Below are 17,534 nucleotides of genomic sequence, written 5' to 3' on the forward strand. Positions count from 1 at the left end.
GCTGGAAATCAGAAACCACATTTCTGAAAACAAGCACCCAAATCAGGCACTTTTTTAGGTTCCAAACAATAAAGCTGAACAATTTAATGCTCCTCTATTTTCATATGGTAATTTACCACAATAAGCTTGATACCAAATCACACAACAATTTCAAAATAAATAATAAGAGTATGCTTTTATGCAACCAAACACCCATTTCAAAGCCACCAGATATTTAACTCCTAATTAAATAACCTTATTCCCTCAAAAATGTACACAAATATTACTTTGAAAATACTGATTTTGTAGGGTGACCTTCTTTGGAATGAAGATCCTGATTATTAGTATCGATACTCATTTAAGACGATAATGCAAAAGTACCAAAATTTAGAAACTGCAAAAATAAAAGCACATTTTATCATCTTTTGATTTGTATGGTGAAGCCAAATCTATCAAAACCCAGCTGCTCAGTTTGGAATCCAAATTTGGCCACTTCCTTGGCATCCTTAAGTTACATCATAACAATGCAAAAGTAAAAACAAACAAATTCAGTTTTCTTCATGCAAATTTTTAAATAATATTCTACAATCATAACCAATGTCTTGTGACTGGAAAATCAGTTTAATTACACAGGGATCATCTTGATACTTTAAGACCAAGTCACTTCAGACTGAATCCTCTGAATCAATAGTCTCTCTACCACTGCCCCAGCTCATCATTCTACATTTTATCAAATTATTTCACTAATGCTACCATTATTTCTAATTCCTTGGATGACCCAAATTTAGTTTTCATGATCTTGTATGTTTGCACTTGTTGATAACACTTGAAGCTGTAAACTACATCATCAACCATTAACCTCTTATAGGAAATATATTCTGACCTACATCCTCAGAGAGACAAACAAACCAGAAGTCATTTCACTGTGGCAAAGTTTAAAAGGCAATCTAATGGGGAATTCAAAATCGTAAGCAACCAAATAAAAAAAAACTTTCACTGGTGAGTGAAACAACAGCAGGAAGGCACAAGTAATATCCCTCCACTCCCCCAATTATCAACAGCATTTTAAAAATGTTTCACAAAAGGGACTCAACAATAGAGAAAGCTCAAAAAGATCTTTTACTTGGTTAAATATTTGGCCAAGTGATCACAGTTATCAGAATTGTACACTTAATGTTATATTTAACTAAAATACTACAAACATCTTTGAAGCAGCACTATTCAGAGAAGATTTGCTTAGACTACTTTTCACAGGTCTCGTTAAAGGTAGCAAATCTATACCAGAGTCCCAATAAACAGTTTGGCATAGCGTGACTTTTGTTTAAGGAATAATCCTGCCATCATCCTGGAGTCTCTGTTCAAGTATGCAAAAGCTGTGACTGACCCTGCCAATAAAGTGAGTGACATCATCTATTGTGGTGGTTTTTAGAGAATACTACTGAGGTAACAGAATATGCCTTGTGATTGTGATCATACCACAGGGGATGTAACTGGATGACCTATGTCTTTTAGGTTGACTTAAAGAATAAAAATCTGCACGGTTTAAGCAAAGCAGTTGAATATCTAGTTACAGTCTGGAATATTGCAAAAGGGGGCAGGCAAATGAAATCGCACAAAGACACATGAAAGGCCACCTCAAAATCATGCATCATTAATTCCAAAGTCTGGAAAGAATAAATCAAACCAGTCATTTAATGGAGTATGAACTGTCTTCTTCCATTAGCCAAATCAAATACTTTAAAATATGAAATACTACACTATTACTCACACCTTGAAGGGCAAAGGTAGAAAAATGTGCCTTTCAGGGTATTATGACAGTAAATTAGCCAAGCAGAGTGCTATGGAAATCATTAAAGACAGAGATTGTGACAGTAGGGAATTAAAGTATCACTTTAATATGGACTCTTACAAACTCTGGTTTTCTTGTATTATGCTTTCTATACCTTTCATGAAAGTTCAGTTGGTACTTTCTAAGCTTAGGACAAAATTCTTACTGAATTTTCCATTAACAATACGACAAAGCTGTGTGTGTCTGTGTGTGTGTGTGTGTGTGTGTGTGTGTGTGTGTGTGTGTGTGTGTGTGTGTGTGTCTGTGTGTGTGTGTCTGTGTGTGTGTGTCTGTGTGCGTGTGTATTAGATGCATGGTCATACAAATTAAATATCCTTCAGTTAAAGAAAACATACAGTCTTAATGTTGCATTAACTTCTTTAGGTTATTACTTTGATAAAATCATTTATTTTTTTTAATACCTGTTACAGTTGGGAGAACTGTATATAGTCATTTTAACAGGTAGATGGGATGTCATTGCAAGACTTTATAATTTGCGGAGACAAAGACTTACTGAATCTTTAAGAAACCTCATGCAATATTTCAACTTTCATATAAATACAAATTTATAAAGGACTTTATTGCAATAATATATTTGGTTACCTGGAACACTCCCATTAATCACAGTGTGAGCCATATCTGCATCAGCTTATTCATAAATCCACAAAGACATTAGTCATGCAACCAGCATGCATCAAGTCCAGCCACTCATGCAATCTGGAAGGAAAAAGAAATGCATGTCAAGTATATGATCACCAAATTGTTCATCGAGCAACTCGGAATTGGCACAAGTTAGTGCAAGTTTAGCTCCAAGTATGTAACTTCAGCACTAGTACAGCTTGTGTTTTATGAGCATGCATACAAATATTCAGAAGGCACAAAATCTCAAATAATATTAAATTAGCAATTCTGCACTGTATCAGATAAACAAATGTAGTGTCAGATTTCAGTGAATTCAACAATAAATAGATGTTAAACATTTTTTTCCCAATACATTTGAAGAAAGACATCACCCAGTGAGACATGCAAATAAAACAGGCACCCTGCTTTATCCCTGGTCTGTGACTTCATATGATCTTCAAACAGGATGCCCAATGAGTGCAACTAACTTCCTTGCTTCTCAGCAGCAGCTAATCAGACAGCCTTGATCACAGCTGAGTGACAATGCCATTAAATATTTACAAACTGGAGCTGGTTCATCTGTTACTCCTGAAGCTTCTTCCCAACCAATTACATTTTCAGCAAATAGCTTGTCTGAGATCACGAGGATAACCATTAAGGAAAGCCTGAGAAGGCCATTGGTGGGAGCAGGCTACAGGAAAACCTACTCCAACCCAAATTAGTGTAGTTGGGAAGTCAAGGGACAAAATAATAAAATGGGATTTTAAAATAAGTAAATAATGGACCTTTTAAGAAAAGTTCTTAATCCTTAAACTTACTCTGAAAAAGATCATAAGAATGTTTTCTTATATCTAATTAAGTGATGAGCCAGAATGCACAAGTCCTACCATCACTATCTTTGAGAAATTGAAAAACATGAAAAAAAAATGTTAAAATGATCAAGTCCAGAGCGTGGTTGTTATTTGGTCTTTTGTAAAAAAAAGAGCAGCCAGCAAAAATGATCAAATTCGTGTCCTATCTCAGAAAATCTTCCAAAATGCATTGGATTACCATAGAAATAAATATAAATTCATCTAAAACTATCAACTTAAATCTTTTACAGTTCTGAATATTTTCAAATTTTTGGCGAGTACAAGTTTTTACATTAATTGCAAAACATTTGAAAACATAAAAATACAATATAATTTTACTTCACAATAGCAAATTTCCATATCATGCAAAGGAATTATAAGTTGCAGAAGTCTTTCTATTGAACCACATATTGTTAGCTAAACAAGCAAGATTTATTGCTGGTCATGCTTCTTACCAATACGCCAGTGCAACACTTGAAAAAAGAACCTTCCCAAGCATTAAAAATACCCGATTTAGAGGTTGATTTGTTCTAGATGATGCTTCAATGAACTTAGCCCCTCCTGAGCAGCAATTACCCCTCCTCACATCAAATCACCAAAGGTGAAATCATGGCACTAGACCAGAAGGGCAACAAAAGATAAAACACCCGCTCACCTCAAACAATGCCATTATAAAAGGAGGATGACTGGATGGAGATTTGCTGAACTAAGAGTTTGCACATCCTAAGACTGGCAGAGCACTTTTGACCAGTATGCCAGATGTGACCATGTTAGCCAGTAACAGTTATATGCTTCACCTGGGTGGATTTGCCCAGAAGCTAGAAGATCAAGAGTTTGAATTTTTCTTAGCTCCATTAGAACTGAAGACCTGCTTAATATTAGTTCCCACAAGGGGTACAATAATAGACCACCCCATATATTGGCCCATCTAGAAGATCATGCTGGACAAAGTAGGGAGGAGTAGGGAGGAGTGGTGAGGATGGGGGAGGAAAAGGCACAGGTGGAGGAAGAACTGGTATGGTTGAATTTTCATGCCAATATTTGCCCTTTTAAATACCTGCCCCTAAATAAGCACCTAATTAGGAAACTCAGTTGTGTACTATATATATAAAAAACTAATTTTTGTTTTCTAAATACACCAGCAGTATCTTGTAATGATCCATTAGTTAAAATATTAGTTTAGGAAATCAGAGACTGATGTGTAAATTCACCAAAATGTGCTTAAGGCTAATTGCAAGTTTTAGAATTACCATCCTTAAATATTGTGTTTCTTTTACCATCAATAATAAATCTCTGGATTTTCTTGGTCAATTTATTGACTAGGCTTATACCATGCAGATTGAATATGAATTTGTCAAAATTCATATTTCTTTTGTCTTTACAAGTTGCTGTCAGTCTTCATAAATTGATATGCTGAAAATTCTCAAAAACACTGGCATGACATTTCAAAGCAGAGGTCAGTGGGTTGTACAAATTTTAGAACACCAATACATTAGTGCAATTGCTATTAATTTTTTTTTTGAAAGGACAGGGTATTTGAGGACATGCAAAGTTGATGTTACAAAGAAACCACCATCATAACCTTACAAAAAAAAACTCCCATTTAAATTGTGACAGAGATAACAAACAAAATGCACAACATGGTCTAGAGACAGAAACAAGCTTGATGGACAACCGCTACCAAGCACAAAAATCTTGCATTTAAGGATGAAGATAACTTGTGTGAGATTAAGAATCAGCTGACTTTTCAACTCTGCATTCCAATAGTCAACCTCAGCCTCTTCAATGGTAGGGCAAATTCCATTTACTGATAACCGACTGGAATTTGTTTTTTTTTGAAAGGAAGTCTACAGGTTTCTACTTGATCTTTCAGAAAAAGTCAGCCTGAAAAAAGTGCACCATTTTGTAATGGGATCATAATGATCCTCTTGGCTCCAGTATTCTTTTTCTCAAAAGTGTTATTCAAACTAAAATTAATCAACATCAAGTTTGAACAATGAGTACATAGGCCAAAAAAAAAGAGATGTTTAACATGTACATATTCAGTTCCATTTCAGCAGACAACACTAGAGCTGGCAGGGATAAAACTTTTTCTTGTTTCTGAGAGAGTTTTGAACTTGCCTTTGATGGCACAAGTGAATTAACAAAACTCAATACAATAAAATTGTGCTTTGTAAAACTAGATTTCTTCTCCAATTTTCCCATCCAGCAGTTAATTTAAAAAAAATACACAACATGTGCTAAGCAGCAAAGAAAAGCTGATCAATTCAGTTACATAAAGAGAATCAGAATCAGGTTTATTATCACCAGGTTTATTATGTCGTGAAGTTTGTTGTTTTGTGGCGGCAGTACAATGCAAAGACATAAAAATACTATAAATTACAAAATAAATAGTGCATGGAAAAAAAAGGAATAATGAAGTAGCGTTCATGGACTGTTCAGAAATCTGATGGCGGAGGGGAAGAAGCTGTTCCGAAATCATCGAATGTGGGTCTTCAGGCTTCTGTACCTCCTCCCTGACATACATTTTTTTTTCATATAGTATATATATAAAATTAAAATTAAATATTCTGTCTATACTTTTCGCTGCCTCAGTAAAGTAGCCAGCATAATCAAAGACCCCACCCACACCAAACATTCTCTCTTCTCCCCTCCCATCAGGCAGAAGATACAAAATCCTGAAAGCACATGCCACCAGGCTCAAGAACAGCTTCTATCCCGCTGTTAAGACTATTCAACAGTTCCCTAGTATGATTAGATGGATCCTTGACCTCACAATCTACCTCGTTATGACCTTGTACCTTATTGTCTACCTGCACTGCACTCTCTTTGTAACTAACAGTTTATTCTGCATTGTTTTACTTTGTATTATCTCAATGCACTGTGTAATGAATTGATCTGTATGAATGATATGCAAGACAAGTTTTTCACTACCTTGGTACAAGTGACAATAATAGACGAATTCACAACTCAAAGTTTAGGTGGTATCTAATAGTCTGATTGATCAGATTATAACCTTGAATGCATTTCAGTTTTCTGTGCTTTTCAAAGTACATAAAAATGGGGGAAAGCTGGGTGTTTTGGACATTGCTGAGTACATTGTATGAGAGAGGTATCAAGGGATTCTTTTTCCCCCAAAAAACAGTGGTCTACATCAACATCATGGAATGTGCTTGCTGATACAAAGCCTAAAGTGATCCATAGTATCCGTCGTACAATTTGAATGCTAACAGAATGATGACATTGCTTGAGATCTTCTGACAAAAAGCTCAGTTTCAGAGTAGCCAGCTTTCACCTTCATAACTGAGTGGATATGTATGCGACAAGCAATTAAGGCTCACCAGTCCAACTGGGGGAAAGATAAGTTTTCACAGATTTCCCAGAACGTAGGCTAAGAGATCTGTCTGTTGAATGTCAGACACATTCAAACATCCAGTCTCCTTGATGGTCAGCAAGCTTGGGAGTGGGACTTAAATGCCTCTCAAAGCAGTTCTGGGGGTTCAAGCCACAGTTGTACAGAATGGCCCCTGCTGGGCAACACAATAATGCAGCAGTTATTGCTAGTGCTGCACAGTCCCAGTAACTCGCATTGGATTCTGATCTTGGGTGCTGCGTGAAGCTTGCATGTTCTTCCCATGACCTTGTGGGTCTATTCCACGTGGTCCAGTTTCCTTCCAGATCCCAAAAAAAACATGCAAGTTAATTGACCACTGCAAATTACTCCTGAAAGTAGGTGGGTGGCAAGACAATCTGGGTGGGGTCAGGAGAGGTTAATGGGCAAGTGAGGAGACAGGTTAATAGGAAGCAAGTGAGGAATAGGACTCATGGTATTGCTTGTGAGCTAGCATAGATTCAATAGGCCGAATGTCTGCTGCTCTTTTAAGATGGAAAACGTGATCGGCTGGTAACTGGCTTGCAAGCACAAGAGAGCTGTTATAGGTGGGCAGACAAACCTGAGGGGCTCACTAATCAGCAGAAGATCCAAGACATTTTTGTTATTGGGCTCCAACACTGCAACATCAAGTACTGCCTAAATTTTGCTCTTGCGCCTCGTAAGACCACTTCTAAGAGATAAAAGCAGAACATGATTAAAAAGCTCAGCAGGGCAGGTAACATCAAGAGAGAAACAGTTGATGTTTCAGATCAAGGACTCTTCATCAGAACTGAAAAAGTGACGAGATAGGCATGTTGAAAATTGCAAAGGGGCAAAGGGCAGGGGTGGGGGGGGGGGGGTAGGGGGACGTGGAGAGAACTGAGGGGAATATCAATGATGGAGTGAAGACCAAAGTGTCAAGGGACTTTAAAAACAGATAAATGGAACAAAATGATAGACAAATTGTAATGCTAGAAATTGGGTCTACCTTGCCCTCTCTGCAATTTAAGCATTCTTGCTTTTGCACTTTTCCAACTCTGATAACTCCAAATATCAACTCCGCCAGAAGCCCTCGCCAGGTCAGGCAGCATCAGTGGAGAGAGAAACATTCCCTAGTTTTCGTTCCAATTTCCACTGTCTGCAGCTTTTGTCTCCGACTCTTCCAAGAGATGATTGATACTGCTTTGTACAGAAATGTGAATCAATTGAACCACCCATTTGAAAAGATAAATGGAGCTGGTTTGCACTGTACTTAATTCACACAATGTTTCACAATCCTACTGTCACTTTGAGCATCTTCAAATTTTACTTGTGCCTTGCAAAGGTCTGATTTCATGTCTAAAGTCATTTCATGCTGCAAATTTAATTCAGTCACAACACTGGACTATATCAGAAACACAAAGGGTGTCCACCAAAGATTCCCATGCCCAAAGGGAGAAAAAAATAGACATTGTTGAATTATACTAAAGCTACTAATTTGGTTTTACGTCAAAAGATACAAATGATACAGAAGCAAAAATATAGAAAAAGGCAGCACCTGCAAGACTCCCTGTACAAACTTGGTCCTGGAATCTCTTAATATCTTTATTCTAAAGCACTTTTTGGTAATTCTGTGGAAACCATTTTTAGAAATTCAGAATGTTTTACTCAGTTTATGAATTTCAATTTTGTCTCAGTGAATTAAACACATCAATTCGTCAGCTCTTCATTACAGTGCAAGAGGGCTGCATACACAGCTGCCAATTGAGCAAATTTCAAAACAAACAGCAGACCAACTTGGACACACAAAAATTTAAAACAGAGAAGGCAAAGTTTATGTCCTTCGAGTGATTAATTAGTGGGGGCTGGCTTTGTGGATACAGCTGGATTATATTCTCAGTGGGATCTCACTGAAACACCCCTCCCAGTAGACAGGTTGAAACAATTCACATTTATCAAACTAGTTAATGAGTTGCAGCAGCAGAATCTCTTTCTGCAAGCACCACTGCTCAAAGAACACAAATACAACTCCGCATTGAATCCAAAGATCTCCAAATATGCAACTTTTCACTTTGCATCTTCGTTAACAGCCATTCACTTTCAAGGCAATTGCAACCAATACCTTGGGTCAACCTGAAATTAAGACACAGATCTCTGTCAAAAGTAAAAATTAAGCACTATACCTGTTCCTGTCCCATTGTACTGTGGCTGTCAGAACAAAAATTGCCGAAAAAATTAATCTTCTGATTTTTCAGTGGTAATACAATCATTGACAATGCTTTATGTAAATATGAATAGACATACAACTTCTTTGATCACATTCCAATTCCTGGACAAATATGAAATTAAATATGCTTCATGATTTTAATGTGGAGAAAAAAGGTTTTGTACACGACAGAAACCAGTGTTAAGCTACTCCTTGATGTTGGAAAAAAATAAATTCTTTGTGGGAACCTTTTAAAAAAGTATATAAGCCCATGACAAGAAGAGTCTTAATAAAATAGTGCTGCCAGTCATGTGGCATTTGATGTATCCAACAATCACTAATAACATACACTCCATTCGAAGGATTTTAATGTGTACAAATTGGCTACCACATTTCTGTACCTTACAACACTTTATTAGATGTAAAGTTCATCAAAACATTGTGGTGCAATGCAAGTTATTTCTTCCATCTCACTAAACAAGCAGCAATAAATGGTCAAACACAAAAAAATGATAGCAGTCAGCTGTAAAATGCTGCACACAGCAAAAACAAACAGCCCACAAAATTTTGAAGGTGAATCTGAAAGAATATTGAGAAGTCTTGGTAGAAACCCATTAATTCAAATGAGCAGCTACAGGTAAAATATCAAAGAGAATGAGGCCATGGCTAATGACGATTTCATCACCTGGGGACTGGGTATATTTGACAGTTCTAATTCTCATCAAGTGACACATCCATAAACAAAACCACCATCTTTTCTTTTAAACTTTAGACACGTGCCTGGTTCGAGCTCAAAATAACCTACGAATAACAACTAAATTTTACAATGAATTGCACAAATTTACAAACATATTGTTATTGAAAAACTCATCCATGACCTACTAAATACCTACAAACCAACTTCCTAAAATTAGAACAAATTTGTTGGGTTTTGTGCTGAGCAGCGATTTTTTTGCAACTGCCACTTCTTTCAAGTAGCTGTATTTTGTTGGGAAACTGTGAACATTGGCAAGTAATCTGACAGCAGAGTGGATTAAAGTCAAGTTTTCACCTGATGCTATCCAGATACAAGTGTGAAACCAAGCCAGATCCCTTTCTAACTAGCTTGCAATACAACTAGTTCATTATCCAAATTTCAACTCCACTTTGTGTAAAGTGCTCCAAAAATGCCAAGATTGTGAAAAGGTGCTATATAAAAACAAGATCATACTTTCACCAGTTCTGTTGTTACCTGATAACACACAGCCATTTTCAAAACATTTGTGGCAATCTTTAAATTGAAATTATGCAAGGACTGTTAGCATTTACCATTTGAAAAATTTGATGGCTGGCTAGCTAACAAGTTGTACACTGTACTCAGAACGTTGATGGGTTTTGTACGTGTAGGCAGTCAGGCCACTCAGTCCAAGCAAAGACATTTCTGAATTGAGCAAAGAAATGCCAAGTGGCCTTTCAGATGGCATACAAAGGTGGGTGGATTAAGGAAGTATCACCTGGCAGGAAGAGCAAATCTTGAAATTTTTGACAGCAGAAAGCAATCTCCTTGCTGATACACAAAAGAAGCTAGAAATAAGGAAACGCAAGATCAGTTTACGGGAACCAGAAGACATATTCTAATGTCACAAACAAAAGCATGGTTTGGTATTTCTGCCTTTTTAAGTGTTTTCCATGGCCACTAAACACAACAGTTGGTCAAAGTTTAAAAAACAAGCCTCATTTATGTTGCATATTACTAGACGGAATTTTGCAGGAGCATTTTAATCCTCTAAAGCTGTCATTGTCACACAAAGAAAATTTGACAAACATTTGTGTAGAACTTCAGGTTAATTTGGTCTTTGCTCAACACAGGAGGAAAAGGAATTCCGAGCACTTCAGGGTTTGTTTTCTTTAAAAAAAAAGTGACATGATTAAGTTAAAGTTGACAAATGGGCTTCAAAATTAACCATTGCTAATAATGTTCTTGGAATATATTACAATTTTATTTTGTGCAGCACTAACAAAAGGAAAAAAAATGACTAAGGTTCTTCCATCAGGATGGCAAGGGTTAAAAGGCAGAAACAAAGTTACCTAGTGCAATAACATGAATAACCAGTTTGCAATTCAGAATTCCTGCAGAATTCATGACAGTGTGCTAGAAATACTGCACAATGTCACGTCTGGAAATATCTTTGTGCAATTTAGATACAGATCAGCCATGATCTAATTAAATGGTGTAAAAGGCCCATGGGGCTGAATGGCCGACTTCTGATCCTCAGTTACTCAGCAGTTTTGTATTCATGGTTCTGTAATCTACGGTTCGAGTATTTATCGTTCTGCAGAAAATTTAAGGGCAAGACCAAATCACACACAAAGTTACATTCTTTTAATTTCACTGTGGTTGTCACCAAGTTGAATCCACTAACCTTGTTACACTTACTGGGTGGAAATGTTGCTAGTGGCAGCAAGAGACTTCCAAGCTTCTGACACAGTAGCAAAGATGCCCCTGAAAACCTCAACTAAGCTTTTTATTTCATAAGCCACACCGTATGATCAACAGGACTCAAAGAAAAAGCAAAGAAACAGAGGAATGTGTTTGGCTGCTAATGTACCTCCATTTTTTTTTGGTGACACAAACACATTTAACATTGGCAATAAACCGTACAGAGTGCCAAGTCACTACCATAATAATGCTCTGAAGAATCAATACATTTTAAATCAAGTACTACTTGGACAAAACACCACTTGCTAACTGCAACTTTTATCTGAAAACCAAACATTATTAGATGCTTGCTTTTGCACCCTTAATTACATTTTAGTACAAACCAATCTGATACATTTTTGGTATGAAAGAACCTTTCACAATCTTACAATAGCCACAAGTATTTCAAAGCCAATGAAGTAATTTTGAAATGCAGTCACCACTGCAATGCAAGCAGCCAATCGGCACAGTCTGGCCACAAAAATAGCAGCAATAAGCAGAAACAACTTCAGTAATGGTGTGCGAGGAATACCTATTAGCCATAACACAGGACAAAACCCCTCCTCTTATTTGACTGTTACCCTGGAATACTTTGAGAGAGGGCAGAAAGCCTCTGCTTAATGTAGCACATCTAATACCAAGAATTAATAGAGTCCAGAAGTCAAGTGAAATCCCAGCCAGGATTGTGTGCAAGTCTTTAAACTGGTCTTGAACTTCAGACAGGCTGACTTAAAGACATTTCTTCACCAACATCATGTGTGTTTATTAGTGCTTAGATATACCATCTCTGACTTTGTTTTTCCAGTGTAGGTGGGCAGCCTTAACCATTTGCAGTAACGTAGAAGACAATTCTCTACTAAAACAGTTTCTCTTCCAAGAATGTGCACCTCAAATGACAATGTGTTAGCACTAGTTGGGAAATAATAGTAATTCTGGGATGAACAGTCAGCATTTACCCTGAAAAGGTGTCTGCAGGTTCAGGAATCTAATGCAAAAACTTGAAGTTCATCGGTGCACACCAGCTTGCTGAACCTTATACTGGGCAGGGTCTCTCTTGGCTTATACCAGGAAGAGTGAGCACACTCATTTCAATGGAAAGACTGAGAGCAAAGGGCATAAGATAATTTCAAATAATTGTGTCTGCTCTATCAGTTATTTAGAAATGTTTAGGTGATTTAGTTTTATTTAAATAATTACATTTTCATTGTTTTATTGACTTTTCTCTAACATTCAGAAGCTTCTTAAACACATGAATCTGGAGTTGGTCTTTCAGCAAAACTTCCATCAGGGAACCTGCAAGTGACAAGTTCAAAGGTTTACTGTATGCAGGCAGAAAGCAGGGCAACTCCTCGCTGTCAGAAAGTCTGAACTAGTTTCTGCTTCTTTTTCATTGCCAAGTTCTAAGGCAGAATAAAAGATGGGCAAATGTCCGGAGTGATGTTCACATGATACATTGGTCTTGTGTTACTATTCTAGGAACTTAAAATAAATGGGCAGGGAATTGAACTGGCACAGGAAATATACCCAAACTGTTGTGTCACACTGAAGAAATGCTTCATGCCTTGGAAGGGGTGAATGAGCAGATCTAGTACTTCCTGCATGAGAAGGTCTCTGGGATTGCTTGCTATTCTAATTGTTCAGGAGGGAATTTGTCTCGGTACAAATGGTTGTGTAGATGGAAAAGAGAATGCAACACTTGCAGGAAGTAGACTGGGAAGTGATATAGCCCAGGTACTGTGGAATTAGTGGCATTTATGATGGATATGAATAGGAAGCCTAGTGATTAGTGTAAGAGAATGGAATGGATGGAGTCAGAGATCCACCACATGAAAGAGTGGAAATTTGAGGGCAATTATATTTTCTACATCAACAACGATGCAGTGATCAATGTAACAGATCAGAAATAACACAAAGAGTGAAATAAACACTACAGGGAAGCAAACGTGGCTAAGATTTCCACCGTAATACCTTTCATCCACTGAAACTAAGTGCTTGGGTGGGGGTGGGGGGGGGGAGGGGTGCTGAACAAAAACTTCCTCACTCTGATGATGTTCATCCAGTCATTTAAGATTGGAGATAGGCATAGATAGTTAGGCCTGAAGAGGAGGAGAAGAGCACTACAATGGCAGGACGTTTCAGAGAGATCAGGGCATTCACAAGTACTTATCACAGTTTGTATGCCGACAGAGCAGTCTGACCTCTGAAACAAAGCTTGCTGACTTTTGTCCTCTATCCATCTGTTTAATAATTGTAGGTGTAGACAAGAGCATATCTGGAATAGTACATACAGTTTGGCCTCTTATCACAATTATATATTTACCTTTTAGGCACGACAACCAAAGTTTACTAGATCAATTCTTGGAATAAACTAGATGATCCATGAGGCAAGAGTAGAATGACTCAAGATTCTTCAGTTCTTAGAAGAATGAGAGGTGATATATTGTCAGGTGCCTATAATATTTTGTGTTTCTTAATGGATGATGAGAAGTTATTGAGAAAATACTAACATGTTGTGCAAAGTCAACCTTCAGTGGAAACAGCCAAGCAAAACATATCATTGAAACTCTGAGAAATGATGGCATAATGTAAAGTAGTAAAGAAGGGAATAGTCAGTGAGAATGAAATATATTTGTGCAACTCAAGTGAAATAGCCATTTCCTGAGCACCTACCCTTGACATTCAACAGCATCATCACTGCTGAGTCACCTAACATCAGCATCCTGAGAGTCACTATCGGCCAGAAACTCAGACTTGCTGCATAAATACTGTGGGTACAAAAGTAGGAAAGAGAGAGGTGTTCTGCAATGAAGGACTCATCTTGTGACACCTCAAAGCCTTTCTACCACCTACCAGGTAATTCATTTGGTGGCAAAACTTTCTACTTGCTGCCAGCTTCAAAGTTCAATGCTAGCCAGGACAAAGTAGCCAATTGGGAACCCAGACACTCCCTCCACCATCACACACTGTGGCTGCAGTGTGTACCTGCTACAAAATTCTTTGAAGTTACTCATCTAAGCTACAGTGAGAGGACCTTCTAATCTACAACCTCTACAGCATCACTTGCTTTTCCTTATAATAATCCATCTTTGTATGGAAATATATTTCTTCTTCCATTACTGGCAAATTTTAATACTGGGCTTCCCCATCCAACAACACAATTCTTTCACCAGAAAGACTGTAGTGGTTCAAGGTGGCTCACCACCCCCTTCAGGGAATGGACGATAAATGTCGACCTTGCTGATGACGCCCAAGTCCCATAAATAACTGTTTTCCTGTAATTTTTTTTAAAGATCAAGGTAAATCTACCTTAAAGGATCACAATTTAAGATGTCAAGCCAAATTGATAAAGCGTGAAATTTGAACTTTAAATATCCAAAATAACAATGCTGCAAGTCATTATTAAAGGAGATGGATATGCATAACTAGTTACTTAGAATATATTCTGATCTTAGGCTTTGTAACCACTTGCCCCACCCTCACTTCATAAATGACAGCAAAATACTATGATTCAGCCATTATAACAAAATATTTTCTTATAATTGCCTGTTAAAACCACTCCTCCACACTGAAGTCTCTCCGCACCGAACATTAATGCCTGCAGATTCCAACACTAGGGGCGCATGATAATATTGGTCATGAATTCAACCATCACCCCTCTCCTCCCTGTCCATTCTTGTAGGGGAGCATCTGGTCTATAATCAAAAGGTCTGGAATTTGTGCCCATTGTAAACTACAATTAACAAAAGTTTCCCTTCCACAGTACAATAGAAAATGATATCAATGTCAATTATTACAATGTGTTGATAAAAGACAGTACACCAAGCTCTTCCACATCAATGAAACCAATTCAGTAGTCAAGTGTATTCAGCTAAGGGCAGCTGCCTAAATAAAGTCGTGTTATCAATTTCTTATCCAAATGAGAATTAGGGTGATTAGCAAATCAACATCTGCACAACATACACAAAGGATGTGTTATACAACACAGTTGTACATCTCAAGCAGTATGTTAGTGGCACAATATTAAAACTTATCACTAACAGTTTGCAAAGTAAACATTAAAAATTACATCCCTTTTAAATGTAACTAGGCAAACAGCCAAGTGATTCCAGTAAGGTAGCCTTTAATTTTATGGCCAGCCAATCCATTTCCTGGGTAACATGGCAAATGAATAACTGTGGTAACCCATGGTTTTGTCTTTTGCAAAGTACCCAATTCAGTGGTTTAAAGCAGAGGCTGCCTGCCCAACTAACTCAGCCACACTGCATGAGCAATTGTCTGTTTTATTTAAATATCAAACTTGTAGATGTGAATAAATGCAAGTATTTCAGTGCTTCATAAATTGATCATATTCTATTGGCTATGTAGGATAATACTGCAGGCAACTCATTCTACAGAGGAAAGCAATGACTTGATATTTACTTTCACAAAGTCACAGAAACTGGCTGCAGGAGGCCATTCAGCCCATTATTCCTGGGCTGACTCTTAGAAAATGTACTTGTGCTTAGCCACACATTCTTGGAAGTTTCCTATCCTCAGCTATCTATCCAACAAGTATTCATGGAACCACCTTCCACCATCTTATTATTTCAGATCCTGGTAACACCAATTAAAAAAAAACTCTCCTTCATTTTGCCAATAATTGCAAATCTAAAACCTGTTGGTTAGTGACATGTTCTAAAGGGAATAAACTTTTCTACTTGATGAAAACCTCCAGTTATCACAAAGATTTCTGTGGGATTACTTGTGTAAACATCTTCTGGTCCAAGAAGAAGTCTTAACTTTTCCAACAACCTCTTCTCAGAAGGCATGTCCTTCACCCTGGTCTCATCTTGGTGAACCACCTCTGTTGTATTTGTGGGCCTAAATCTGTTCAGAACATGTTTGTTGAGACTAAACCAATATCAAACAAATTTGGCATGATCAATTTTACATTCCATGCTTTGACTCTTTAACAGAAGTAAATCATGTGCTATTTCTTTTTTAAAAACCTACCCTGCCACATTTAAAAAATCTGTGTATATCAAAATTGCTTCTCTGCTCATCTTCCAAAACCATGCTGCTGAAACTCTCATCCATGTACTTTGTTTGTAAACTCCACTTTGTTGGATGGCTTCTGAAAGCTCCCGTTGATGACATGGTTCCATCAATAAATTCAATGTTAAGCAATACACAATTGCATTTAATAACTCCACAAATCATCTTCTAAGGTTGCAGGTTTGTGAGATACCACTGAACACCAAGATATGCATGCACCAGGGATTATGACTTACAAGTTGCACACCATCCTGACTTGGGAATAATTTACCAGTTACTTGTTGTGGCTGGGTCAAAATTCTGAAAAGTCACTGCCAAACTACACAGTATTAGTGCCTTCAACAGAAGTACCTCAGTTTAAGAAAGGATACCCACCACCTGCTCAAGGGGTCAGGGATGGGTAATAAATATTGATCTTGCCAACATCCTATGAGATGCAAAAAGAACATTAAGTGTTGGCTCCAGAATCTAGCTACCCAACAGGACCCAACTACTGGTACTAAGTTTGGTTCAGGTCATGCGAGAAAATAATTTTAATTCATCAGGCCCTGGTCAGACAAGACTGAGCAGGCTCTTTATAAATGAATGCACAGTGGCACATAACTTTACAGGCTGGCTACCTTCTCCATACCTGATAGGACCAAACTATGTGCGTTGGGTTTATGTTGGGGTCACATATCACAGACATTGCACATCACTGGGCTTGGGTTGGGCCTGATTTTAATTTTATACACAAGCAGATCTTGAGAGGACCTTCCTCAATTTATTCAGTAGTGGGGGATACTGGTGAAAGGAATGTTAGTCAGGATAATGAACAGTTGTACCTCTTCAGATACCATCATGGATACTCTCATATCCACTTAGACTGGATGGCCTTTAAGCTCTCATGCTGAAGACAATTTGAAAAAAAATGGGAGGCTAACATTGTGGAGAAATACTACCAAACTTATAGCCTTTGGGAAAATTCTTAATTTTGTTTGTGCAAAACCATGCAACTTGTTAACAATTCCCTATTTTTCATAATCAATCACTTAAGCATCATCCATGCATTTATGTTTGAACATGGAAATTCACTTCCTACAGTGTGGAAGATTTAGCAGGGACTCTGGAAGTTGTGCAAGTCAAACCGAATGTTAAAGGCACTGAAAGGCAAGGAGTTTTACCAATCAAGAGCTTTTATGCTTTCAATCAACCCTGTCGCTCAA

At 37.6% G+C, this 17,534-nt stretch overlaps 1 protein-coding gene across 1 annotated transcript in view; it reads right to left on the reverse strand.

Moving 5' to 3' along the window:
• The window catches only part of kank1a (KN motif and ankyrin repeat domains 1a), an 83,041-nt gene that overhangs the window by 49,426 nt on the left and 16,081 nt on the right, over positions 1–17,534 (reverse strand). The window contains 1 exon segment of the mRNA XM_052020628.1: positions 2,411–2,524. Within this exon segment, the coding sequence (XP_051876588.1) occupies positions 2,411–2,444 (34 nt within the window). The 5' untranslated portion in view covers positions 2,445–2,524.

The sequence above is a fragment of the Pristis pectinata genome, chromosome 7 (assembly GCF_009764475.1).
Source record: "Pristis pectinata isolate sPriPec2 chromosome 7, sPriPec2.1.pri, whole genome shotgun sequence".
Taxonomy (NCBI): Eukaryota; Metazoa; Chordata; class Chondrichthyes; order Rhinopristiformes; family Pristidae; genus Pristis; species Pristis pectinata.